This window comes from Aspergillus aculeatus (genome assembly GCF_001890905.1).
Source record: "Aspergillus aculeatus ATCC 16872 unplaced genomic scaffold ASPACscaffold_8, whole genome shotgun sequence".
Taxonomy (NCBI): domain Eukaryota; kingdom Fungi; phylum Ascomycota; class Eurotiomycetes; order Eurotiales; family Aspergillaceae; genus Aspergillus; species Aspergillus aculeatus.
In genome coordinates this window covers 1,137,552-1,164,150 of record NW_017962983.1, presented here as the reverse complement: position 1 = coordinate 1,164,150, position 26,599 = coordinate 1,137,552, and the positions used below count along the sequence as shown (strand labels likewise).

At 52.5% G+C, this 26,599-nt stretch overlaps 6 protein-coding genes across 6 annotated transcripts; 4 read left to right on the top strand and 2 right to left on the bottom strand.

Moving 5' to 3' along the window:
• Window positions 1-261: 261 nt before the first annotated feature.
• Window positions 262-6,457, top strand: ASPACDRAFT_254 (glycoside hydrolase family 18 protein; the record flags this gene model as incomplete). Its single annotated transcript, XM_020199330.1, has 6 exons — window positions 262-2,903; window positions 2,976-3,111; window positions 3,172-3,696; window positions 3,782-3,970; window positions 4,700-4,966; window positions 5,081-6,457. Coding segments are annotated over 6 exons (5,136 nt in total), but the record flags the coding sequence as incomplete, so codon positions are not given.
• Window positions 6,458-8,167: 1,710 nt separating this feature from the next.
• Window positions 8,168-12,931, top strand: ASPACDRAFT_52471 (uncharacterized protein; the record flags this gene model as incomplete). The annotated part of the gene is made up of 9 exons (XM_020202621.1): window positions 8,168-8,409; window positions 8,443-9,222; window positions 9,287-9,422; window positions 9,459-9,524; window positions 9,615-9,656; window positions 9,825-10,076; window positions 10,170-10,547; window positions 12,272-12,630; window positions 12,844-12,931. 9 exons carry the CDS (start codon window positions 8,168-8,170, stop codon window positions 12,929-12,931), a joined length of 2,343 nt encoding a protein of 780 aa, XP_020056261.1.
• A 2,014-nt stretch (window positions 12,932-14,945) lies between these two features.
• ASPACDRAFT_119795 (glycoside hydrolase family 76 protein) lies at window positions 14,946-16,865 on the bottom strand. Its single transcript, XM_020196279.1, has 3 exons — window positions 16,549-16,865; window positions 16,210-16,454; window positions 14,946-16,145 (listed from the first exon to the last, which is right to left on the bottom strand). The coding sequence occupies exons 1-3, from the start codon at window positions 16,649-16,651 to the stop codon at window positions 15,111-15,113; spliced, it is 1,383 nt and encodes a 460-aa protein (XP_020056260.1). The 5' UTR covers window positions 16,652-16,865; the 3' UTR covers window positions 14,946-15,110.
• Window positions 16,866-19,723: 2,858 nt separating this feature from the next.
• Window positions 19,724-21,533, top strand: ASPACDRAFT_43554 (uncharacterized protein; the record flags this gene model as incomplete). Its single annotated transcript, XM_020201280.1, has 6 exons — window positions 19,724-20,253; window positions 20,314-20,399; window positions 20,485-20,649; window positions 20,726-20,746; window positions 20,921-21,056; window positions 21,125-21,533. The coding sequence occupies 6 exons, from the start codon at window positions 19,724-19,726 to the stop codon at window positions 21,531-21,533; spliced, it is 1,347 nt and encodes a 448-aa protein (XP_020056259.1).
• A 152-nt stretch (window positions 21,534-21,685) lies between these two features.
• On the bottom strand, window positions 21,686-23,671 carry ASPACDRAFT_119792 (cytochrome P450). The gene is made up of 3 exons (XM_020196278.1): window positions 23,462-23,671; window positions 22,110-23,383; window positions 21,686-22,029 (listed from the first exon to the last, which is right to left on the bottom strand). The coding sequence occupies exons 1-3, from the start codon at window positions 23,618-23,620 to the stop codon at window positions 21,870-21,872; spliced, it is 1,593 nt and encodes a 530-aa protein (XP_020056258.1). The 5' UTR covers window positions 23,621-23,671; the 3' UTR covers window positions 21,686-21,869.
• A 477-nt stretch (window positions 23,672-24,148) lies between these two features.
• Window positions 24,149-26,453, top strand: ASPACDRAFT_78841 (cytochrome P450). Its single transcript, XM_020205278.1, has 8 exons — window positions 24,149-24,419; window positions 24,481-24,544; window positions 24,622-24,886; window positions 24,961-25,075; window positions 25,150-25,241; window positions 25,306-25,746; window positions 25,825-25,985; window positions 26,064-26,453. The coding sequence occupies exons 1-8, from the start codon at window positions 24,236-24,238 to the stop codon at window positions 26,227-26,229; spliced, it is 1,488 nt and encodes a 495-aa protein (XP_020056257.1). The 5' UTR covers window positions 24,149-24,235; the 3' UTR covers window positions 26,230-26,453.
• The last annotated feature ends 146 nt before the right edge of the window (window positions 26,454-26,599 follow it).

The following is a 26,599-nucleotide window of genomic DNA, read 5'->3' as shown; positions in this document are numbered from 1 at the left end:
ACACCGATATTACTCCAGACATGTCTAGTCTTCGACTGTCGGTCCCTAAGAAAGAATTGTATATATAAGTCCAACGTCGGTAACGACTATCAACGCACTATTCGACTATCTCTCGTTCTCTCCCAGCGGTGTATGATGCATACCAACTGACATTCATTCTTTCCGGCTTCACTCCCTGCCCTCCCCTCGTTATTTCTCATCTACCATCCATATTCCTTATTGCACAAATAACCATCCATGCGAGCTGTCGCGCTCTGGGCGCTTCTGGCCGGGCTAGGGGCTTTGCCCTCGGTCTTCGCAGACACATCCTGCAGCGCCACAGTGCCCTGTGAGACAGGCTGCTGTGGCCAGTATGGTGTGTGCGGTATGGGGCCCGATTACTGTGGCGCCGACGTGTGTATCAACAGCTGTGATGCCAAAGCCGAATGCAACCCGGACAATTGGCCGTCCGAATATGTGAACGCAACGACATGTCCGCTGAATGTGTGTTGCAGTAAATACGGCTTCTGCGGCACGACCGAGGAGTTCTGTGGCAACAAGACCGTGACTGCGCCCTCGTGCGATGCTAGTACTCACTCTATCACTCGTGTCATCGGGTATTACAATTCTGCTGCGGCTGCGCGCGGCTGTGATGCTATGGCTCCTTACTCCGTGCCTCAGGGTGTATTTACCCATCTCTACTTCGCATTCGGCAGTATCGACCCGGACACCTTTGAAGTGATTCCTGCGCAGCAGTCCGACGAAACTCTTTACCCGCAACTGGAAGCACTGCAAATTCGTGACCTGAACCAAGAGCTGTGGCTGTCGATCGGGGGATGGGATTTTTCTGACAGTGATGAACCCACCGCCACCACCTTCTCCGACCTTGCGGCCGCCGACTCCACCACGCAGGCGGCCTTCTTCAAGTCTCTAATCAATTTCATGAGTACCTATGGCTTTACTGGCGTAGATATCGACTGGGAGTACCCTGCTGCCACTGATCGCAATGGTCGTACAGAGGACTACGACAACTTCCCTACTTTCCTGGCCAGCTTGAAAAAGGCCCTGAGTGACTACAAGTACGGTCTGTCGATCACACTGCCGACTAGTTACTGGTATCTCCAACACTTCGATCTCACCTCGATTGAGCCTTCGGTCGATTGGTTCAATGTGATGAGTTACGATCTTCACGGCACATGGGATATTACTGATGTCTGGGAGGGTCCCTACCTCAATGCCCACACGAATCTGACTCAGATCAAGTCCGCCCTTGATTTGCTATGGGGCGTCAATATCGAGCCTTCTAAGGTGAACCTTGGTTTGGCGTTCTATGGGCGCAGTTTCACTGTGGCAAGCTCCTCCTGCACCGAACCTGGCTGTGAGTATCTCTCCGCCGGAACCGCGGGGGAGTGCAGTGACTCCGCCGGTATCCTGTTCAACAGCGAGATTGAGAGTATCGTCAGCGAGTACAACCTGACGGCCACGCTCTACAAGGACGCTGCGGTCAAGACCATCACCTGGGACACCGACCAATGGGTCTCCTTTGACGATGAAGACACCTGGAAGCTCAAGGCTGAGTATGCCAAGTCGGTATGTCTAGGCGGAGTCATGGTGTGGTCGGTGGATGAAGACGACGACCAGGACACCTTCTCCAACGGCCTTGCCGCCGCGTTAGGACTGGAGGTGAACATTAACAGTACGACTGGTCTGCCACTGACTATCTCAGAGAAGTCTACTACGACCACAACCACAACCTCGTCTCAGGATAGTGTCTGTCGGTTCATTAACTGCGGGGAAACCTGTCCCTCGGGGTTCACTGAAATCACCCGCGATGACAAGAAGTCGCAGATTATGTTGGACTCAACTGAGTGCTTGACTGGGTCGAAGCAGACACAGACCCTATGCTGCCCTACCTCGAGTGACCTACCAACCTGTCGCTGGCGTGGCTTTCACAACAGCGGCAAGTGCAAGGGAGGCTGCGACAGCGGCGAAGCAGAAGTAGGCACGATCACTGCTGGTTGTAGCTCGGGATATCAGTCCGCCTGCTGCACAACAACCACCTCGACGGAGCCCTGGTCTGAGTGTGCGTGGACCTCTGGCTGCGAGTCGGACGACACCTGCCCCTCTGGCTACGACAAATTTGTCGTGGGATCTCGTCAGGGCTGGGGAGGACGGAAGACGTGCAGCGGATCCAAAAACTACAACTACTGCTGCAAGAGCTCAATCCCGGATGCCTTTACCAACTGTGCCTGGACCGGCCATCAGATATCATTCATCAATACCGCGTACTGCACCGATGCCTGCCCTTCTGGTGCCATTCGCATTGCCGAGGAGTCGGTCGCCGTGCTCATGGGCGCGAACAGACCTGGCAAGGCGTCGGACTGCGATTTCGGCAACGAGGCCTACTGTTGCAATGGCACCACCACCACCACCTCCTCCAGCGTTAGTCCGCGCTCCAGTCCCGATCCCCTTACCGACTCAACAGCCTATGAGTTCAGTTACTACCTAAACCAATGGCTGGACAATCCCACTTGTTCGGCCAACGAAGACGCCCAGTACAGTGCGACCTTTGACTACACCAAACGAGGTCTGCATCAACGCAGCTCGACTTCGACAACCACAAGCAAGCAGGACTTGGTCTACATGTATGCTCTAAGCTACCTCGTAGCATGGCTCACCTCATCCACGCCCCGATCCGACCTGACCGACCTGTTCAATGAGGCCATGGCGGACCATGGACTTCAGGACCAAGCCGCCAATCTCACCATTTTTACGGATACGATCTATGGGTACGGAGACCCTTGGACTGGATCGCCCAGCTGGGATGCCGAGGCAATAGTCGCGCAGTTCCTGTGTGATATTGCCGACTCTGCCAACGCTGTCCAGAGTATGGGTGCCGCGAGCTCTATCCTTTGCGAGATCGAGTCTACCTCATCCTCCACTACTAGCAAGCGGGCACTGGCAGAGATCTTCGAGGAGGAGGCCTCGCAAGAGAGTGATAACTACGCAAAAGCCGAGGGCAACGCATCGGTGCCGTTGGGCAAACGTATGCTAGATGGAGTCAGCGAGAATACTCGGTCACAGGATGGTACACAGCCTACTATCCTCGCCGCGCTGCGGGGAGTCGTGAATGTAAGAAGAACCGGATCAATCTGACTCGTCCCCCAGCACCCACTAACAGAATCCCGATAGGGAGATTTGACATTTCACTACGCCCGCTGGATCCAGGGAACCGGACGCCGGGAGGTGAACCTCGAATTGGCCTTCTGGATCGGCCCTACCCCTGGTACGACGCCCACGACGGCGATGCTGAACAGCTATGGAGATAGCGGCGACACGGTCAACACAGACCGATGGATCGTCTTCCATCTGCACATGCCGCTGGATTCTATCACTTTCCGATCCCTCACTACGTCAGACCGGAACTTCTACCCGGGAGTGGCGGCCATGATGGTCTATCACAGTCAGACACTACACTCGCTGGGCAACTACGCCGACCCCCGCGCCGAGTTCCGCTTCTCCGATACGTATGACCTCAACGGTAACAATGGAATCAATGTCGGCGCCAGCGCCAACTACAACGGACGCGCAGAGGCCATCGCCTGCAATAGCGGTTCGCGGTGGTACATCGGCCGTGACTCGACAACTGACATCCAAACGGCCCAGCGGAGTCGGACAAACCTCCCAGTAACCTATGTCACAGAGCTGAACGCATTTGTAAGTGCCGTTGATCACGCTTGTTCGCCTGTTTAGTTCAGTTCTTGAACGAGCTGCTGACCTATTCTTTTTCTGTCCCTACCAGGGTCTCTGGCTGCAAAACCAGGGTCTTTTCTCCTACAGCAACCTGGCCTATATCTGGCCAGTGATCGCCGACTATGACGACTCCCAGAACCAAGGCTTCAGGCCCGTTTCTAATCAGGTGAACGGCTGGTCTGCGTACAACCCGCAGACTGGGGCTTTTACCACGAATTGGGACTTTACGGGGGCGCAGGTCACTATTTCTACCAACACGGCGCCTTGGACTTAGCACGTTTAAGCAGCCTCGACTGGGGTGATACCCTCAAGATTGGACTAGGTCGCGTGTCTGCTCATAGCTTCATACAAGAATATGCTGTTTTATAGATTGCTGCTCAATTCAGATGACCTCGCACCCCAGATTAGACCTAAAAATCATGGGGCCAAGGGTTGGATTCTAATGCAAATGTATATTACTTATGGTGAGGAGTTTGAGTGAGGGGCAAGGTAGCTACGAAGCAGAATGAAGAACGGATAGATTTAAATGCAGTAACAGGTAAATCCAATCAGTAAAGAAGACATAAGGGGAACAAGTGGAAAACAGAAATGAATCAATGAAACGAACATTAGGATAGAGACTGGAGAAATTAATGGTCGAAACCTTTAATGGTGAATCGCCAAAACAAATACTTTAGTTTACCGACACCTCTTTCTCCGAAGCTAACCCCCCTTTTTGTTTTCTTCTTTTCATTTTTTTTTCTCCCTAGGCCAGATCTGGCGCCCGATACAACTAGGGACTATATTATATTTGATGTCATGCTCCCCCCCCCTCGTCTCCAGGTTTTAAACCTTTTCCACTCCCTCTTCAAGACTCCATCTCCACTCACCCACCAACCGCCACAATTCTCTCTCTCTCTTCGTGAATTGTTCAATCTCCCGAGGATTCGATAATATCAGTATGTCTTACCTCAATTTCCGCACCCAGGACCCCGACTTTCGGGGCCGGCCACCCTGCTTCCACGACGCAGACGGATTCCCCGTCTACGAGGGGCCGTACCACTGCCTGTTGAACGAGATTCTGTATCGTGACGATGTCGCCGCTCTAAGGAAATACCGACAGAGCCAAGGGCGCATCATCCGCCGGGCGTACAGCATGGACATGGACAATCCGTTTGTGATTGCGCTTGAGCGCCGCAGCTTTCGGACGCTGCGTGCCCTGGTGGAATCGTACCCCGAGGACCGCGCGGTCGCAGTCGCCGAGATGCAGCAGCGGATGATGCAGGAAGAGCACGGCCAACGCATGGGAAGGAGGAGCCGAGAGGAGGAGATGACGTTGAGTCAGGGCCCGTGGACGGAGACGGTACAGGAGTATCTCTGGCGACATGAGCTCTCGCTCATGGATGCGGCGTGTCGGGCGGCGGATCGGGAGTTTGTGGAGTGGTTGCTGGCCCAGCAGCCGCCGCTGGGATCGCTGAGGGAGCGGGACTGCCTGGGTCGCACGGCTTTGATGAGTGCTGCGATAGGGCTGGGGAGTTCGGACCTTGAGGATGGGTGGGAGCATGCGGCGGAGCCGGGAGAGGTGGAGGATGAGGGGGAACAAAGCTGGGAGGAAGCCGAGGCGCGGCGACGGGAGCACCATGAGGCCTTTATTCGGTGGCTGATGGTGCAGGAGGAGTGTTGCTCGGTGGAAGAGTCGGACTTGGTTTTTCCTGCCATTGATGGGACGGGGACGAGCACCTGTACCGTGCTCGCAGCGGCCATTCCCCGTGCCAGCTACGATATGGTGATTCGCCTGGTTCAAGCAGGGAGCGATCTGCAGACTCGCCTGCACTGGCGGAGACCCTTTGAGACGCAAAGGTACGACATGCGATATGCGAAGGAAGTCACCCTGCTGCATATTGCCAGTCTGCACTGGAATGTGGAGGCTATCCGCGCGCTGCTGGCGCATGTTGAGCCCGCGCAGATGGCCCGAAGTCGTGATAGCCAGGGCCAGCTCCCTCTGCACTGGGCATTGACTCGCGATCGCGGCATTAGTGTCAGAAGACTGCTGGAATCGGTGACTCTGCTGCTCGATGCAGACTCAACGACGGTCAATCAACCCAACCGTGAGGGCGTGGCAGCGGCGAGCCAGGCCGTTGCGGTGCACGCCAATTCCGGCGCCTCCCTTGTCCCGCTGCTCAAGCTGCTACTGGGATATGGAGCAGATGCGCGCGTCTGTGACCTCGAGGGCCGCAATCTACTGCATCAGCTGACTCGCACTACTTGGGACCCTACATGCCTCGAGCCCGATCTCCTGGACCGGCTGCTGGGGCAGGTCGGCGTCAACGACCCGGCGGCCGCTGATGGAAACACCGCCCTCCATTACCTGGTGCGCCACCTGGATCAAACAGACGCTGCTCATTATCTCATCCAGCACAGCGCGAATGTGAATGCAGTCAATCACCTGGGCAACACCCCCCTGCACGAGCTCATGTGGGGCACGTTACCTCGTCGGCTAGACCCTCACACCCGCCAGCTCGAGTCTATTCACCCTGACCGTCTCACGCGAGCCCGTGAAGCGTTCGTCCAGCTTTTGCTTGATAGTGGTGCATCTATGACCCAGCAGAATACGGCTGGGCAGACACCTGCAAAGGTTCTGGAAGAAGTGCTTGCGCAGCGGCGCCGGGCTCAGGAGGCACGAGAGGCAGCTTGGGTCCGAGGTCGAGGGCGAGGTCGAGGATCTGGGGTCGGACGTGGAAGAGGTAGTCCATAGATCATTCAACTTACATAGTCAGGCTTCGAAGCCGCAGACTCGTTGCATCTACAATAATGAAAATGAAATTTCAGGGCGTGGTCGTGGCAATTGCACAGCGCTTGGTCTTAGCACGGGTACTCTCCTGTAGTCAATGATTTCCACTTAGATGGAATGGGGCAACCGCAATCAAAGATTTGTGTGCAATGACGAGAGCATATGATTCGTTCGAGCTATACTTGCTTTTCCCGAAGCAGACACTAATGATGCACAGTCTGCGGAGAACATGCTCTCGTTCGACACTTACTATGCGAGGTTCAGGACTCGTAGGTGAACCCGCGGTCGAAGAATGACCTTTATTGGCTTTAAGTAATTCAGCCATTCCAGCTTTCCTCCATCCGAAGCGAAAGCAAGGCATGATCCTTGTCTCATTGGGTATCAATGCCTTGATAATGGTAGATACGGGCGCTTCGCTACTGAATATATGAAACCAAACTACCTTTGAGATAGCCTGAGCTGAAAATAACTGTGATCTCTAATATCCTGGATCCGCAAACCTGACCAAAAGGTCAATTCATTTGTCCTGTTTCTCATTGCATTGTAATTCTGAACCTGTCGTATCCGCGGCAAAAGAAGCAATTAATCAAGGATATGTCGTTTTTTTCAGCGATTCTAACATGTCTTGTGCGGCCATTCAGATCTCAATCTCACCAGAGAACGAAAGAGACAGTGAGATCTCCGTGTTCTACTCCTGTCACAGACACGAAACGATCAGCGTCAAGCAAAGCAGTGCTTACACCAGAAGAGGCGGCCAGCACAACAGACACCCACCAGAGCCTCCACACCGAGCCGCATCAATGCCAGGAAACCGAGGATCTAGCCACATATTTGACTTCGGATCAGATGACAGACGTCGGGCAAGCGACTCATCGAGTGTCGAGTCATACAGAGCCTACTCCTGCCAGCGCAACGAATTGCCATGGAAACTCGCCGACCCAATCGCATTTCCGTGACCAGACAAATGATACAATGCTCTCTTTCAGCCCAGGTCAGTCCGTGTCAAGCATTCCAGTGCCAGCACTCGCCCTTGCAGGCCCAGCGAGTAGCTACGAAAGCTCCCAGACCAGACCACAGTCCCACCATAGGACAGGAAAGTTAGGACGATCCTGGAGCTCAAGCCAAGTCGCAGACACAGAAGAAGCAAGCCAGGGAGGGTCAAGGTGCACAGAGCACTTGGTCGGCACATGAGACATTCAAAAGTCTATTGATAGTATCCAAGACGGGCAGCAGGATCTATGGTCCGTTGCGTATCACCAGCTAACGCCGGAGGCAAAAGAGAATATCGAATGGATTATCAAGAAGACTTATGGAACCGAAAGCGATGGAGAGGCTGGCAACATGATGGATAAGGCGATTGGTGCTGTGAGAGCGCAGTTGGAGATCCGTGCCTGGTAGAAGCAGGAGAGTACAATTACCAAGCCAGCGCACAAAGTCCTCGACGCGGCTCTCTTCTTGCAGCCAGCCGCCCAGGCAGCCGTGTCGTTCGATCCCACCGGGCATGCAGCAGGCGTATGGGGGGTTATCGCCTGGGGCATCACGGTACGACCCTCCCTCCTGCAACCAAAGAGCTAACTTTCTGATTATGAAACAAATCAGGCCATGCAAAACCATCGTCAACAGCAGGAAGCCTGGTTTAATTCTGCGGCGTTCCTGGCGGAGACAATGCAGCGCTACGCTGTATACGAGGAGATCTACCGAGGTTGTGGCACTCGGAGCCAGCAGGCCGTGGAGGATGTTTTCGTCAAAGTCTACCTCGCAGTCCTCCATTACACGCATGAAGTGATTGCTATTCGTAGATCTAAGAGTAAGCGCATCCGCGACAGTATGCAAGCAGCGGCCACTTTCCCTTTGACGGTGCTTAAGTCAGCCATCGCAGATATGGAAGCAGTTTTGCAGAGCCTCGGGTAAGCGGCCCATCTTCTGCATCAGCGAGACAGTACACAACGTGCCCAGGAGATGTTGACTGCGGTTCTAGATTCCGTGGAGGCCGCATTTCGAATCGGGATTGTTAAGCATGTCCAGCCAGTAAAGAACGCTATGTTCGACTCCTCAATTAACCAGATGCTCGGAGAATGCATCGAAGACACAAGGGATGAACTGCTCGATCAGATTGAAGATTGGATGGATAATCATAAAGAAACGCCTATCTTTTGGTTAGATGGGATGGCGGGAATAGGAAAGTCGGCCATTGCACGCACGGTGGCTATAAGATTAAGTGAGAGAAAGCTTCTGGGTGCGTCCTTTTTCTTCAGTCGAGGCGATGTGGCGCGCAGAGACCCAAACAATCTCTTTATCACTCTTGCTATGCAACTGGCGGAAAGACTGCCTCCGTACAAAAAGTTGCTCTACGATTGGATCGCCAACAATCTTTCCATAACTTCCCCTGGGATAGGGGACCAATTTCGATTCTTCTTCTCTGAGCTATTACCAAAGATCAAATCTCCTTCACGGCACAAACTCGACTTCATTATGGTTATTGATGCGTTGGACGAATGCGAGAACGAAGGGAATAGCATCAGCATTATCATTGACCGGCTGCCGCAAATTCAGCGAGCTAACCTGGACGTGAGTCTGCGGTTCTTCGTGACGGGGAGACCAGAAATCAAAATCCTAAAAGGATTGAATTTGATCCACGATTCCGAGCACAAGGACGTGAAGCTGATCGAAATTGCCCAAGAAATCACCAAGCGAGACATATCCAAGTTCTATACGCACTGGTTCAAGGAATTTAAAAAATAAGGAATTAAAGGGTAAGGGATCAAAGGAAGAGACCAATCCTAGGCCATCCAATGACTGGCCAAGTGAGGCAACAATCCAGAAATTGACAGACATGGCATATCCCCTATTCATCGTTGCCTCTACCGTCTGTAAGTTCATGGACACCGTTTGGGAGCCCCTTGACAGCCGGCTCCAAAAGGTGTTGACATGAAAAGCGAACGGTGGAGCATCGAAGATGCAGTCAACATATGATCAACTTCTTTTGAGCCTTCTACCTCCCGATCCCGATGACCAGAAGATGGTTCTAGAGCATTTCAAGGTCATCGTAGGGGGGATCATGGCGTATGCATCACCCCTGTCCATCGGCTGCCAGGCAAAGTTGTCCGGAAAGGAGGAAGAGCAAATCGCCACTCATTTGGAGAATTTCCAGTCAGTGTTAATTGTTCCACCTCGTGGAGATAAGGAAAGTCCTGTTCAATGGATACATCTTTCATTCCGCGAATATCTTGTCGACCCCGCTCGGGGTGACGAGCTGTTCTGGGTCGATGAAAAAGACACACATCTTCGTCTCGCCACACAGTGCTTGCAAATTATGTCACAGAGTCATCAAGGCCTGCGACGTGATATTTGCAGCTTGGGAGACTTTGGGGAGCAGGCTAACCAGGCGCACCGAGTACCGGTCTCCGAATTCATCTCCCCCGAACTCGAGTACTCCTGTCGTTACTGGATTTATCACATCAAAGAAGGAGAGGGCTTAGCGAGCCGGACCCAAGAAGTGCTGTTATACCTACGAAACCACTTCTTGCATTGGTTAGAGGCCATGAGTGTTCTGGGTCGAATGGGCGAATGCGTGGTATCAATAAGAACTCTTCAATCTTTGATCTCAGTAAGGGAACCTCTCCTCTATCTGCTGGCTGGATTCTAACTTCGCATCATGAACTTTCAGGAGCCTGCTAAATCCCACTTGGCAGACTTGGTGAATGATGCAGTTCGATTCATTGACAATTATCATTACGTTGCTAGTATATCACCTCTTCAGATCTATACCTCTGCGCTTGCCTTTGCGCCTCATTCATCTGTTGTCCGGCAATCTTTCGCCTCCCATCTCCCGAATTGGCTGACCGGGATCCCAAGAGTCCAAGGTAGTTGGGGATCAGAACTTCATACACTAGAGTATAAAGGCGTGTGTGCTTCGCAGGCTGTCTTTTCTCAAGATGGGTCTATTCTGGCATCGTTCAATAACGATAACACGATCCGACTCTGGAAGACATCCACTGGCCAACTTATACAAACCATTCCCGATATAACATCTGGAGCAATGATGGTATCTCCGGACGGCCGGCTTCTAATCCCCACAAAAGATGGCCATAAACTTTGGGATTTCATAACAGAGACTGCGGAGCCGGTCTGGTTTGGAGGTTTTGATACTAGACAGATATCCTCTAACCTCAAAGTCACCCAACTCGGCGACAATGAAATGGCAACGATAGTAGAGGCAGGAGGTGAGTCCCCCCAGCCAAAGGTTCTAGGTAGTTATCACGGTCCTGGCTATAATACATTCTCACACGATGGTCGATACCTTGCCATCACCGATGAGCTGTACATTGTGCATGTATGGGAGGTTGCCACCGGAGAGGAGCTACTTAACTGTCCTGCTTACTCATGGACCACATGGCTCACTTTCTCACCTAGCAACAATTACCTGGCTACTGGTGACCTTGCCGTCAAGTTATGGAGCATATCAGATAGGGAAATCCACCACGAGATGTTGGGACACATGCAAGGAATCCAGTTCCTTGGATTTACAGGGGACGATGACCTGCTCATTTCAATGTCGGGTGACTCCATCAGAGCGTGGTCGGTTCTCAGTGGCGAGCAGGTTTGGCTTGTCGAGTCTGATACGGAGAACCCCAGCATTGGTGCTACGGCCCTCTCACCGGATGGAAAGCTTCTGGCCTATGCCAAATCTCAAGCCATAAAGATATGGGATGTACAGACGAAGTCCTGCCGAGCGATCCTGAACGGCCATGCATCCTGGATTTGGGGCTTGTCGTTCTCATGCGCAGGCGATCCAGACAAAGGGACACAGCGTCAACGTCTGGCATCTTGGTCTGGGGACGGAACGATCAAATTGTGGGATGCCACAACATTTGAAGTGAACCGCAGCCGGGTGAATACCCTTTCAAGGACCATCGATGTGGTGCTCTCCGCCGACGATAATGGGCGGCGTCATTCACATATGGAGGCATAATTCAGATGTGGTCTGTGGCGGAGGGGTCTCTATGTGATGAGATGGACAGGCCAGACGCATCCGTTGTCCTTGATTCTTATACGGCTAACCTCCCCACCGTCAAAAGCTGGGGCAGCGTGGAGGTTTGTCTCTACCAGGCAGACTGCCGCGTTGAACATCAAAAGGTCTGCATCAAGGATTGTTCGGTGAAGAGAGTCATATTCTCACCCGACAATAAATGGCTCGCCTCATATGCGAACGATGGAGTGGTCAGAGTCTGGGAGACCGTCGGTTTGACTATCCGGCACACCATGCCGTCCGGCAATGTCAGCGTGCTATCATTTTCCCCCGACAGCCAACTTCTCGCAATTGGTTCTTGGGATGGGCCCTTGTGTGTCTGGACTGTCGAAACGGGAACGTCCTATTGGCGTGAGAACCTCTTCACTGGAGTATCCAGTTTAAACTTCTCACCTGATGGGAAGCTCCTTGCGTTCGGCACCCGAAATAGCTCTGGTTTGTGGAATGTTTCGGACAAGACCTTTCGCATTTGGCAACACCTTTGGCAGGTGTCGTTGATTTTCTTCTCGAATGATGGCCAAGAGATTATTGAGTGTGGCGAAGAATCGTACCTGACCGTACGAAGAACTGCAGATGGAGAGGCAAGACGATATCTAACCGACGGCTTAGAAATCCGACATGCCGACATTTCGCCTGCCGGGCCGTTTCTCGCTTACAACTATGGAGGTGATGGCATTGTTCTGCGGGATATTGAATCGGGGAATGTTATGTGGTCAGGTTACCATGAGGATGAAGCTGAGATCATGGCATTGCTTTTCTCCGGCGACGGTACCCGATGCTTTTCGAGCGCGGAAAACGGCTCGATCATTTTCTGGGATGCAAAGACAGGGGAGCCAGTTGAGAAGGTATCTGGACATACCGAAAAAGTTCACATCCTCGAGCTCTCACCAGACGGCAGACTTCTAGCCTCTGGATCCTATGACCACATGGTGAAGTTGTGGGAGGTTCCATCCGGAAAATATTATGGCTCCCTTATATTCCATCAAGGCCCAGTTACCAGCATCTCTTTCTCGCCGGACAACAGGCTGCTCGTTTCGGGTTCGATGGATTGCATGATCGGCCTCTGGGATGTAGCGACTTGCACTGTCCTGCGCACAATGTACGCTCCTGGGTTGTTGTCTGGGATACAGACTCAGCCAAATCTTCCGTCACGCTCACCGGGATTGGAAACCAACACTAATGAAACCGCGGATCCCCGCCCGCAAAGCGATCAATTGCTCTCTGTCGACCAGTCCTGGATCTTAGCGGGAGGCAGGCAGATACTGTGGCTCCCGGCACAGTACCGAACAACCTGCGAAACCATTCGCAATAGTCGTCACATGGTCGCCTTGGGACATTCCTCGGGGGATGTCTCGTTTATCGAATTCGCTCAGGAAATGGGAGGTACAGGTACATGTTGACATCTCCCATGGGACTAGTAAAGATCCATGCCTACTCTCACGAGCGAGACCAAGACTCGTCGTTCGCCCATTGGTGCCCCATTGAACTCCCCTGAGAGCAGCCAAGCTTATACTTTGGGACAACTTTTCGAAACAGGATAGAAAAAATGATGATTCTTCTGAAAGTTTTTACTGTTAATGTAATCGGCATGCGGAAGAAACGCTTCTTCAGGGATTCTACACTCCGTAGCAAAATGAGGCCTTTAACCGTAGAAATCAAGCACCAAAATGCCTATATTAATCAAAATATCTTGAGGGACAAAATACAGGATCCTTGTGGCGATTCAGATAATAAAAACCAATCAAACTCCATCATTAAGTAAGGCGGCATAAGCTTTTGATATTCTGCAGACAACCCTTCAAAAACGCGTTAACAAAGTCAAATCACATACTGATATATATATATATTAATCTATATATAATAAGTTATTATAATGGTTTTAGGTGACTTGATGATTACAGCAGCGGAACATATATGTAACCAAACGTAGTAATGTCAACGACTCAGGAACAGCTCAGTAGCTTAAATATCCTAGGCCTTGCCATACTCAGAACAGCCAGGATTAGTTTTATCGGCACTATATTAATACTCTTTTACTGCACCTAGCTTACCTGTTTCCTTGCAGTATATCAATTCCTCCAACGGGCTCTTTCCTTTATATATCATTATCAAGAAAAAGGTTCAAATGAAGGCCTATTATAAGAGTGATATACCTCATTCTTAGCAAATCAATACCTCGCTAAACAGCTAGCTAAGTAACAGAATCACCTTATACTGGCTCAGACACTACTTCATTTTATATAAAAGACTAGTAATTTTAGGAAAATAACCTCTTGATTCCTGATAGGTAGAACTTCTATATGACATCTTAAATTGATAGAATCTGCAGCTGAAGTAGGGTTACTTTTGATCATAGACTTTCTTACTCCTTACATCTTTATCAGCCTTTAGGGCTTGCTTATTTCTCACTATTAAAGATGTATAGCGGTTGAAATGAACAGCTGATTTACTGAAAAATCTATTATATTGCTAAAGTTGATTTCTTAGATATGTATCTAGCAATTTACAATCTTACCTTTGAGGAGTTGTCTATATAGAACGCCTTCTCAGCTTCCAGATTAGTGCCTTTTGATCCTGATAAAGTGCTTGAGAAGTCAGTAATTTAACTATAAAAAAATACCTTTACGGAAGTTAAACTAATACTTCTATAGTGCTAGGGAAGCCTAAAACCACAATGTAATTGAAATAGTATAAATTAATAAGCAGAAGGCTACTTTGTAACTGTATATAGAGTCCTTCAAAACCGATAAAGGCCGCGTTATCATATATTATCGAAGGCTGTAAGATTGTGTTTAACCAGACGGCTCTACTTAAGCAGGAAGTTTCCTAATTACGGGTCTCACAGGATTGCCAAGCCAGGACAAGGGAAACAAAGCTATCGCCAAAATACAGGTCTTAGCAGTTAAAGCAATCCAGGCATTAAAAACAGGCTTGCGAGGGAAATGAAGCTCCTGGAATCCGGTGACAATAATCTTTGTTTTTATCCAACTGATCGGCTCTCAAAATGGCGGTCGTTTGCTGAGGATAAAAATATCAAATAGAAAAAGGTAGTGGACGACCAGGTCAAGCGACCAATCAACTTTCGAATTCATTCTGCTTGGTCACTCAATACCTCACCTACTTGCTCACTAAGCCCATCCCCACTCCTAACAGCATCACCCATATCACCCGCACTCACCCTCCAACTTAGTGTGGCTCCCACACAAAGTCGCAACACGTAGAAGGCGCATATTTCAGCCGGCCACGTACAACAGGTGGCTTGAGTACGGCTGAGCGGACGGGAAGCCCTATTTCCCTCACCCTGTGGTCGTATGTGCTGGATGCAGCTCATCTTGCGCTGATGTGGAGAGATATGCCAGGTAGATCAGCATTTCATGCCCTACTGTAGATACTCTGTATATTGGAAAAGACCAACAAAGGTTGCCGGGTCATCAGACGGATATTCTAAGAAAAGTCTATTGGCTACTGGGTACTCAGGTATTAATGCTCAAGTCACTTAGCTTGAAAGAACAATCTCATGCTATTGCTAAACACGTAAAACAGGGTATCATTCTCGCTCACCACCACGGCATCCACACGTCACAGCAAGATCATCCACACCAGACTCCCGACCGACAAGGCGACCAGAATAATCGTCACGAAGGCGGCCCCGACGCGGTCGCCCGTCGTGATGGTGCTGAGGGTCTCCTCGTCGTTGGTGTCGTCGGAGGTGCCGGCGGAGGGGTCGCTGGTGCTGTTGCCGCCGGTGGAGGCGGTGCGCGGGGTGGCGGAGGAGTTGATGTAGGGCAGCAGGGCGGCGACGAAGACGTTGACGACGCTCATCTGCTCCTCCAGGCCGGACCAGCCGTCCCAGGTGGAGTTCCAGCGGACGCCGCAGGAGCTGTTGGAGTAGCCCGTGCAAGACGCGGCGGCGCCCTCGGCGGAGCCCTGCAGCTTGGGCAGGATGCGGCTGTAGGTCGAGGGCACGAGCATGGCGGTGAAGGCGAGCCAGTTGGACAGGAGGCCCTTGAAGATGATCTCGTCGCGGTTGCACACCTCGGTCGGCTCGCACAGGATCTCCGACATGACGTTGCCGCCGTACTTGGTCGGAAAGAAGGTGTCGAGCGTCACGTTCAGCAGGCCGTTGACAGCCGTCTGCCACTTGCTGCGGCTGGTGCCGTTGGTGTAGTTGTACATGTACGCCGCGCCCCCCAGGAAGGCCCCGTAGTTGTAGGTCCACTGATCGTCGCCCTGGGTGCTGCAGTCGTTGGTCGTCTCCGTGGAGTCGGCAACGTTCCAGGTCGAGTTGCTGAGTAGCGGCGTCGACGCGGACCAGTCCCAGATCTTCTCCGCCCATTGATAGTACGTCTGGTTGCTGGTGTAGCGGGCCAGCCGCGCGGAGAGCTGGAATAATCCCGCGTTCGAGATCGTGTTCTTCATTGTATACCCGCTTTCGTAGGTCCACATCTGCCACCGCATCCCCCCGTCGCACGTGGTGGTATCCCACCGCGCGACTTGGGTGTTGAAAACCCCCTGCGCCAGCGCCAGCCACGAGTATCCGTCGTCCGAGTTGGGGAAGTTGAGCTCCGCCGCCGTCATTGCCGCCAGACCCCAGAACATCTGGTCATCGTTTCCCTGGTCATGGTCAGATTGAGCTTATTGAGCGGGGTTGTCGAGGAAGAAGAGTCAATCTTCTTACCAGCCAGCTACTATAGTTGGACGGCATATAATCGCAATCTCCTGCTTGCCACTGCATTCCTTGGATCACCTCCTTGTTGTAAGTGCTATCACTGGTATAGTGATAATACAGAATAAGAGCCATGAACATGGCGCCGCCCTCCCACCACGTATCATCGAGCTTCCCCGGGATGTGACCTGACTCGTTGCCATGGTAGTAGGACATCAACCCGTATGCGGCGGTGCTGGCGGCATCTTTGATGGATTCTGTATAATGACCAGTGATCAGCAATCCTGCTTGGTGGAATATCGAAGAAGAACAATCAAGTCAAGCGCATTGAAAAAAAGGAACGAAACATACGCTCACTGCTAACTTCAATATCTATTGCTCGCGTGCCGTGAACAATAGAAAGAACAATCAGCAAGCAGCCCGACCAGGCGGTAAAAGACCACGGATTCTTCATGGTCGGAGAAATGTCAAGTGTCTATCACTCGTTGATCGAGCATGAATCCCCAACTTAGGGCATCAGACTCCAGCAGAAACAAACAACCATTTCAGAAGGAAGTTCGATAGCCAGAAAGACTGGCGATCAACCTTAATAAGCCTTTTTTTCCCAGTAACTCTAAACTGCTCCCAATCATCGACCGGTCTCCTGGAATCACTCCGGCACTGGCGCGTAGAGAGCATCGTCTAGTCACTAGTAGTCGTCAGCATCCACGAGTTTATTTGCTCGGCAGTCCCCACTATTCCCCGCTTGAACGTGTGTTCCCCCCTAGGCAGCAGAGATTCCAGCTCCCATGAAGATAACGCTACCGATAGCGACTTGTTTACCAGCAGAACAGAGCAGGTCTGCATGACACTCGCAATGCTCGAAGATCGAGGCTATAGGGCGGTAGACACATGTCTATTGTGGGTGATTGAAGATCGGCGATATCATCACGGCGGCGAACATTCCAGCCCAGATTTGCGGGTCTCCACATGTGGGCTCCTCGGTAGTGCCCGACTCGAAGAGATTCATCATCGCCAAATGGTGCCAAGAGGACTGATTGATTCTCCCAAATGAGGCTTCGCTGCTTAGACTAGCCCTAAGTTCCTCGAGATTGCTGTCAAGAATTAAGTCACTGAGCCCCGCCAACTCGTGCTCAACCCAATCGCTGGGAACGTGGAGACTTGGAGAGGATGGCACTAAGTGTTGTGCTTGTTAGCGGTTCGTGACCACTTGGTTAACTACTTTCCAATTGCTTAGTCAATTTCGAGAGGCTTCTCAGGTGCAGAACGAGTCTGATCTTATCCTCCTTACCAGCACTTTCACCAGCAGCGGATTCGTTGAGATTATTATCTGTTTTCTGTACCGGCTGTGGGTAGTATCTCTTTTAGCTGGTATTAGTAAGTTTACAATAGCAACTGGTGGGAAGCGGGAAGAATGTGACATTCGAAGGCTATCTGAGGCTAACTAGACAGAAAACTCGGTGGCCGAGAGGGCGGTGAGCTGGCCGGCCAATGGGAGGCCGGCCAGGCTCTCCGTCAGAAACCATATTAAAAAAAAACTCCTTATTAAAGAAAACGAAAATCCCCACGAAAACCCAGCTGGGAACATTGTAACGTGTGCGGAATCTCAAATCCGACCACTGAGGCATATATCAGCGTCGCACAGCTTAATGTGTTCATAGGCCTTATATATTAGGCTTTTCTTCCGCCGGTCTCGTTTCTGCCGCACGACTTTCTTTGGTGAGTTGCGTTATTGGAAGGTATCTCATAAGAAATCTAGACTAAATACTTATGAATCTGTCGTTAAATATTGATCATATTTAAAATTATATCTTTTATTTGAAAGAATTAAGAGTGAATTCATAGTCCAGAGTATATCTTGGAGAATAGTTCGGTACTACTATAACTTGCTTTGATTCATAGTAATCCACTGAGTGATCTTTTAAGATGGATTTGTGCAAGCTCAACGGAAATCTGAAGGTATGTTCATAAGATAGCGCTCCCCCAATCCAGCATTGCACAAAGTGTCTGAGACCAGGCAGTTAACATGGGCCCCCTGAGTTTGTGGACTACCCAGCTTTGGCCGTGACTCTAGACCTTTCAACTGTAGTTACCATAGCCTCCATGCATGTGTTTCTGCGAATTCAATTCCATCTATTGTCGATTCAGTGGAGTCTTCTGGCCTTTTCGGTAATGATCTTCAACCAAGCGCGTTCAAGACACCGATCGATCTACGGTACTCGCTGCGCGTCGTGAACATGCAATAGGGCTTCGAGGCACCCTTAGTAATGCGATAATCCATCATGATGGAGGGTTCCATCGGGAGATTATCTCATCAATGACCGCTTGATTTTAAAAAAAGAGGCCGAGCGAGCAACCCGCTGGACCGGGGCTGGAATCGACGGAGAAAACACACGGCGCGGTGTGGCTGGGAATCAAGCTTCGCTCGTGGCGTGTGGAAGCGGAAACAGAACATCTGAACGCGTCGGACACAGATTACCGCCCCCGAGCCTCCAAGGAAACGATACGTATCAGGGTCCAGAGCAGGCTATGACGGAGCATACAGCTTGCGGTCAGTGGCCGCATTCGCAGCAATTTTCTTCATCAGAAGATCGGGTGGTGGTCGAACTTCTGGATGGGACCCCATCCCGTCCCCTGGATAGAGGCCTCTTCCTGTCTGTCTTCATTACCTAGCCGAATGCGGTGTCTAACAGGGCTTCCAGACACAATTCAAAGGAAATACACAAAACGTCGATACGTACCCAACACACTAGAGGATTGAGGCTGTTTATTTGTTTCAAAGTTATCCGCCAGCCCACGGTCCCAGTACGTCTGATACCTAGTGTTAAAATGAGGGATGTACTGTAAACGTCCACAGAAAGCAGGGTTAGCCTGTTGATACAGAGACTGAAGAAGTGTCTCAACCAGGGGCGATGGCGCCGGCTCGAGGAATTAGTCAGCGACAGCCCATAATTAAGTAACTGGGAGTGAAGTTAATTTCTGTGTCAGACTGGATGGAGGCGGCTTGTCTTGGCATGGAACATTGCTTGTCTTAGAGCATGCAACTGTCTGACTTCATCCATTCTCCAGGATGTCCAATCGAATTGATGCATCTGTCGATGATATAACGCTATATCATCCATGGTCTGCAACTGAGTGTTGAGGTAGATCGGAGCTGAAAACAGTAATGCGTTTCGAGGCGTGAATCTTCCAGTGGTGCCGTCACAGACTCGTGCAGAAGTAACGGAATCCAAGCTCAAAGCTCGGTTGCTGTGACGGTTGCATTGATCAGACCCGCAATGCCCTCTCGTACGCTGAACTTCATCGAGGCGCATTCGGACAAAGACACTGGGGATGAGAGGCCGTTCGCCTGGCATCCATGCGGCCGCTGGGCAGCTATAAAGCGCGACTCACGCTCACCAGTCTGCGATCTTGAAGGCATGAGTCGCAAGCCGCCGAACCAAGTCAAGCAGGTTCAAGATTGATACACTCCCTTTGATCTTCTCTTCCAAATATGCAATCCTTCTTCACCAAGCCGGCGCCCACCATGGCCGTCGAGCAGAACATTGCGCCTGCCAAGCTCATCGACCGGTTCTCGCATGACGGGCCGGGCAAATGCCGCACTTCGGAATGGCGCTTTGAGGTGCCCCTCAACCACAGCAAGCCTGACGAAGGGACGGTGCGCCTCTTTGCGCGCAGTATTCACTGCGTACTGGGCGTCGACGATCCGGAGCTCCCCTGGATGCTGTACCTGCAGGGTGGCCCCGGCCTGGGCTGCAAGACCCCCCTGGAGTATGCCTGGCTCCCTAGCATCCTCGAGAAGGGCTACCGGGTCTTGTTCCTGGACGAACGTGGAACAGGGCAGAGCTCGCCCATCACGGCCAAGACCCTGGCCCAGCAGGGCGATCACAAGAAGCAGGCCGACCTGTTGAAGCGGTTCCGCGCCGACAACATCGTCCGCGACTGTGAGGCGGTTCGGAAGCATCTCTACCAGGATGCGCCCGCCGACCAGAGCAAGTGGAGCGTCATGGCGGCCAGTTTCGGCGGCTTCTGTGCCATCTCCTATGTCTCCATGTTGTAAGTGCCTCTTTCATGATTGTTCGCAAATTCATTGAACTAATCGTGATGGTGGACTAGTCCCAACTCGTTAGTCGAAGTCTTTATTGGGGGTGGACCTTGTCCGATGGTCAACGAGCCTGGCCAGGTTATCCCACGCTTGTTTGGTACGCTTCCCCTCCTCTACCTTTAAAACGACTCGTGCTTTTACCGAGGTGGCCGTTGGTGTTGACGAGCCGTCGTATCATGCAGCGGTGGCCGCCCGACGAAATGAAGTTTACTACAAGAAATACCCGGAGGATGTTGGCCGCGTCAAGCGGATCATCAAGTACTTGAAGGAGAACAAAGTCGCCTTGAGCAAGGGAACTCTCACTCCCGAGCGATTCCAACAATTGGGAGTCATGCTGGGCTTGCACGGTAAGCAGTAGCTCTGCAATACCCTCCCCAGGATATCAAGACATGGAAACTAACGATGCGTCCCGGTGATGTGCAGGTGGAATCGACTACATTCACGGTGAGCTTGCCAAGAAACATTCCCCCCAGCCTCAACTCGCCCTTCCACCCAAGAAAAATCACCAATGGAAGAAAATCAAGGAAAGGGCGAAAGAACTCCATAACGATTCGCGTTGTTGTGAGATCAGAAGCCTGTTGAAGAATCGATTACTGACCACAATCGGGTTTTCTTTAGGCGTCGTCCAGCGGACTGACAACGACCTGGACATGTTCAAGTTTCTGACAGCCCCCACCCTGGACCTGATTGAGAACTCCGGAATGGCGCACAACGTCATCTACAGTCTCCTCCAGGAACCAATGTATTGCCAAGGGTAAGATGATTTGGCCCCGTTGAGATGTCTGGAGCTAGCCCTTAACTGTCTTTTTTTTGTGCATGTAGCAAAGCCGGCGGCTGGTGTGCGGACAAATGCCGCAAGGCCGACCCTCGCTTCAGCCTCAACGAACGCAACGCCCAGATCTGGTTCACCGGGGAGGCCATCTTCTCCGACATGTTCGAGTCCTACGATGAGCTGAAAGACCTCAAGCCGGTCGCCGAGCTGCTGGCCCGCAGCAGCGACTGGGGGCAACTCTACAACGAGGCGCAACTCGCCCGGAACGAGGTCCCTGTCTACGTGGCCACCGCGGTGGAGGACATGTACGTCAGTTACGATCTGGGATGCCACACTGCTTCCAAGGTCAAGAATCTGCAGCAAGTCGTCAACAACACCTGGTACCACGACGCGGTGGAGACCAAGGCCTCCGAGGTGATGCCCGCCTTGTTCGCCCTGAAAGAGGACCGGATTGATTGATTTTGAAGGGCGGCGTGTCTTGACTATACCTACTGTTGAGGGCTTGGGTTTATTTTTCCTCCTTGGTCTTTTGTCTATTGTGTCTATTTCATCCCGTGCAGGTTTTCTATGTAGAACGGTTATAATAATACTTCGGAGTTTCCGCGGGTGTTCCGTGACGTGATGTGGTCAGTATACTCTCTGCGAGGCACGATATGAGTAAGTAGATTCTATTTGAAGTTATCTGAAGTCTAGTACCTCGGCCTCCAGCACTGGCGTTGTCCCCGTCCGCGTGTTGTCTTATACGGGCGGGTGCCTTTGGGTGCTGTGCACACAGGAGCCCTAAAGCTCCCGCCTTCACGCGGCGGCGGGCCGGGCTTTGATCAGCAGCTCGGGCTTGTCCCATACAATCCACACTGGCTGGCGAGACAGCCAGTCTTGGCTGTCCGCACACAGCTCCAGATCGAAGCTGAGGAGCAGTTTGCACATGATAAGCCGTGTAATGAGGTTGGTGATCCTGGTTTAGAATATTGGTTTAGACAACTGGAAAGCTAACCATATCAGAGCAAGGGAGGGCAGGGAAACTCGACCACTTACACTTGACCGGGACATTCGTGCGCGCCCAGCCCAAAGGGTCGCCAGGCGTTTTTCTTATCGACATCAAAGGACTCTCCGTTCTCGGGGAGCCAGCGTTGCGGAAGGAAAGCATCGGGCTGGTAGAAGTTCTCGGCGGAGCGGAAGGTGGCGTACGGGGCGACGTAGACCTTGGTGCCCCCCGGCACCCAGCGGTTACAGACCGTTGCGCCCTCGCCCGGCACGACGCGGGGTAACTGAGTGGGCGCGGCGGGGTAGACGCGCAGGGCCTCGTTGACGCAGGCATTCAAGAAGGGCAGGTTGTTGACGGTGGCGATGGTGATGTCGCTGGGGGAGCGAAACCGGCCGCGGACCTCCGCCGTAAGCTGCGACAGGGCGTCCGGGGAGTTGAGAAGATGGGCGATCATGCCACTCATCAGGGTCGTCGTGGTCTCACTGGCGGCAATCACCATGAACGGCAGGTTGGCGCGAATGTCCGACTCGGCCAGCTTGGGTTGATCCGTCGTCTCGAACATGAGCTGCACGACGTCCTTCCGCCCCGCGTTCGACTCGCCGATGCGTTCCTCGATCTCCCCGTTCACATACTTCAGGTAGACGTTGCGCTGCTTGAGGACGCTGCGCGGGGTCAAGAGCCAGGCCGCCAGCTTGCCCAGAGGGTAGTCGGTGGTCGCGGTGATGACGGCGGTCGACCGGATCCAACCCATGAGGCTCTTGAACCAGGGCTGGTAGGTAGGCCGGTCGAAGATATGGTACGCCTTGCCGAAGACGATTTCCGTCACGATGCTAAAGTCGGTGGCCCGGAAGATCTGCACGATGTCCTGGGGTTGCTGCTTGGTCTGGCGCAGTGCCTCCATCGCCCGGTCAATGATCCCCTGGATCATCTCCTCCTTGGCGAGCATCACCTGCTTCGAGAACCCGTACGAGTAGATGTGGCGCATGCGCATATAGTCCTTGGGCTGGGAGGTGATGATCGAGGCGGCCGTCTTCTTGTCCTCAAAGGAGCTGAAGAACTTGGGGTCTTTGGGCATCCCCAGCCGTTGGTTGGGCTGCGGGCCATAGATGTCCTGCCACGCCTGGGGGTCGGAATAGCTGATTTCATTGGGAGCCACGCGCACAATGGGGCCGTACTTCTCGTGGAGGTCGTATAACCAATAAGACGAATTGCCGGAGATCGTCGACCATCGGTTGGGGATGTTGCTGACCGCGAGATGCCATGGTCCAGGGTACTTGCGCAGTGGATGGAAGCACAAGGCGTAGAAGGTATAGATCACATAGTACTGAGATGATGTGCGGGCAACGAGTCAGCAATGCCCAGTGGAAATTTGGGGCTTTCACGAAAGGGACCAGCCTCGTACACAACCGATGGTGAAACCCAAGATACTTAACCACTCGAGATAGGTTCCATCTTCCGCAAAGGGGATCCCACCCAGCACCTTCACGTTCTCCGAAAGAGAAACAGCGCGCGTAACTTGGGTGATGAAGGGAAGGACAAGGGCCTGCGCGGTTGCGTTCATGGCGTGCAGACGGAGAAGAGGGGGGAGGAGTACAATTCGGGGGCTCCTGGGATGACAGGGATGATCTGACAAAATCGGACGATAACCCGTCGCTTATATATAGTACGGATGCCGGGCCTTGCTTCTCAATCGTCATCGATACGACCACCCCCGGTAAGGAGCCAGTTGTGCCTCAAAGCCATGCATAGGCATGCATAAGCACGAAAGCCAGAGTTATACCCTCAGGAATCGTCCGCAATGCAAGGGGGTGTGAAGGGGGTAAGGTTCGAGTGTAGAAGGTATCAAGCAACCCTTGCAGCTGCTTGGGCATGTCTCGCTCTCACCGCAGTTTCGACTTTCAGGCAGTGCAAATACATACGTCCCCGGACGCAAGGTGCCGAGAAATGGGAAGAGCAATGAAGGGACAAGCGCGAAGACCCGCTGATGTATGATACAGCGGTCCACATATATTAGGCGTAAGTCGGAACCCCGGGTGCCCCTCCACCATGTTGATCGATTCAGAACGCCAATCTGCGGACCTGGGGCTCAAACAATATGGTGTTGCCGCCTATCGACCTTAGCCATTCCGGCTTGCTGGGGGGGAGGATATCTCTGGCATCTTCCCATCTTGGCTCGATGATTGCTGGCTTGGTGCTGGTAGTCTTGCTGACCAAATACTTGCAACGCGTATTCTTGCATCCACTCAGCAAATTTCCCGGGCCTTCGATTGCCGCCGTTTCGCATCTATGGGAGTTCTGGCACGACTGGGTAAAGAACGGGACCTTCCTCGAAGGAGTAGCTGATCTACACAGAAGTTACAGTAAGCACTTGTTGGATGCTGGAGTCCGAGACCGCAACCGGCGGCTGATGAACAAGTATAGAGTCCCCGGTAGTCCGTATCGCGCCAAATCACCTGCACGTCAATGATGTCGAGGTTTATCATCAGTATGTTAGCACCCACGCCGCGGTTCTCTTCTTCCGTATCTGATCACGGCGCGGGAGCTGACCCTTGATGATGGCAGAGTATTCAAGGTCAACACCAACTTCTACAAGGCACCGTATTTCTACGAGGCCTTCGGCTTTGCCACCTCCATCGCCACCATCACCAATCCCCATCGACACAAGCCGCTGCGGACGACCGTGGCGCCCATGTTCACTGGAACGGCGGTGGATGGCATGTCCGACGAGATGTACGATATGGTTCGCAAGGCAACCGACCTCCTGGCGGCCCGGTCGACCGGAACAGGGAACAAGTTCAACGTCATGCAGTTCCTGCGGTGTATCACGGTGAGTGCGCATGGATCGAGCTACCGAGCAATTGGGACCGAAGATACTGATTCGGAGGTTGGTGTGGTGCGCAGACAGACGTCAGTTGCAACCTCATTTTCGGCGAGACGCTGGACCTGGTCAGCAATGGGTATCACTCGGATCGCTTTCTGGGCAACCTGGACACCTTTGTCGAAAACGTGTGGATCAGTAGGGTTTCCTCGCGGCTCAGCCTTTCGAGCTGCTCTGATTGGCATGGTCGTGGCTGACTCGAATCCGTATAGTGGTGCACGCCCCCTGGATTGCCCAGTTTGCGTTGATGCTTCCCAACAGCCTCACCGATAAAATCGTGCCGGGCTATGCCTACTTCCGAGAGGTTCGATAACCCAGCCCCCGGGGACTTGTTCGAGGGTCCCTTCCCACTGACTCTGACCCTACAGCAATGCATTTCATGGATCGACAAGGTGCGCGCCCGCCGGGCAAAGGGGATCACTCTGATGAGGAACGGCCGCCCTACCTTGTTCGATGTGCTCATGGACGATAACCCAGACAAGAACTACAAAGTCCCGAGCAAGAGTGAGCTGATCGATCAAGCCTTCCTTTTCGCGATTGCCGGCACGGATACGACGAGTATGGCAACGACGTTTGCAGTCTTTCACATTCTCAACAACCCCGCAGTCCGGGAGCGCCTCTGCGAAGAACTACGTGGAGCCTCCGCCATTATCAGAGATCAGTACAATTACCGAGAGGTCCGGAAGCTGCCGTACCTGTCCGCGGTGATCAAGGAGGCGCTGCGAATGTCGAGCCCCTTTCCGGGACGCTTGCCTCGCGTGGTACCCCCAGAAGGCATGAAGCTTGACAACAAGTTTGTTCCAGGCGGGGTACGTATTTTCCGTTGACCTGTTGATGGTTGTAAACCCTAACGTGCAGTTCCGTGGCTCATGCGTTTTTCTGTCCAGACTATCATCTCGATCAGCTCTCGGTGCATCATGGACGACCCAAAGATATACCCGGAACCTGAGAAGTTCCTGCCAGAGCGCTGGATGGGCGAGAATGCAAAGAGCATGGACCGAAATATGATTGCCTTTGGCAAAGGCAGTCGGAGTTGTCTCGGCACAAAGTAGGTTTCTCCTTGCGATGCGTTAACCCCTCCGGCACCGGATTTTGTCCCTGAATTGTTATGCTGACTGGCCTCAAGCCTGGCCTACCTCAAAATGTACACGATGCTCTCGACCATGTTTTGCCGGTGGGATCTTCGGCTGGTCAGCCCGACAGACCACAAGCTTCGCTACCTCGACCATGCCTTGATTGAAATGAAGTCGCAGGTGGTGGTGGAGATCCTCGCAGACCATTGGACCACATGAACGGTCGGCCTGGGTTGGAGGAGGAAGACCGTTACAAAGTGCGCGATAGATAATTGTAGTGATTTAGTCCTCAAATGACGAGCAGGTTTCGGCCGGCCCTTGATGCCCTGGCTCCACACCACGACTTTTCTTAACCGAATGACATGAGATCCTCAAACGATGGGCGTCACTCTACGACGTACTTGTACATGTCTGCGTAATAAAAGGTTCCTTCTCGATAGCTGAAATCCACCATCTTGGCTCAAGTCACAAATTCCAAGACTTACGCGCCATGGCCCTGTAGGTTGGATGGACAGCCCATTCATTCTTTGGGAGAGCTCTGCTCGCTCGCTTACCAGCCCAACTAATCTCCGCGGGATACCTACAAACT

Coding starts and splice junctions, on each gene's coding strand:
- ASPACDRAFT_119792 (XM_020196278.1), bottom strand. CDS start 23,620: ATGAACGCAACCGCGCAGGCCCTTGTCCTTCCCTTCATCACCCAAGTT. Junction 23,384..23,461: donor TGGGTTTCACCATCGGTTGT/GTACGAGGCTGG, acceptor ACATCATCTCAG/TACTATGTGATCTATACCTT. Junction 22,030..22,109: donor CACGAATGTCCCGGTCAAGT/GTAAGTGGTCGA, acceptor ATTCTAAACCAG/GATCACCAACCTCATTACAC.
- ASPACDRAFT_78841 (XM_020205278.1), top strand. CDS start 24,236: ATGATTGCTGGCTTGGTGCTGGTAGTCTTGCTGACCAAATACTTGCAA. Junction 24,420..24,480: donor TGATCTACACAGAAGTTACA/GTAAGCACTTGT, acceptor GAACAAGTATAG/AGTCCCCGGTAGTCCGTATC. Junction 25,076..25,149: donor TGTCGAAAACGTGTGGATCA/GTAGGGTTTCCT, acceptor GAATCCGTATAG/TGGTGCACGCCCCCTGGATT.
- ASPACDRAFT_119795 (XM_020196279.1), bottom strand. CDS start 16,651: ATGAAGAATCCGTGGTCTTTTACCGCCTGGTCGGGCTGCTTGCTGATT. Junction 16,455..16,548: donor TATTGAAGTTAGCAGTGAGC/GTATGTTTCGTT, acceptor GTCATTATACAG/AATCCATCAAAGATGCCGCC. Junction 16,146..16,209: donor CCAACTATAGTAGCTGGCTG/GTAAGAAGATTG, acceptor GACCATGACCAG/GGAAACGATGACCAGATGTT.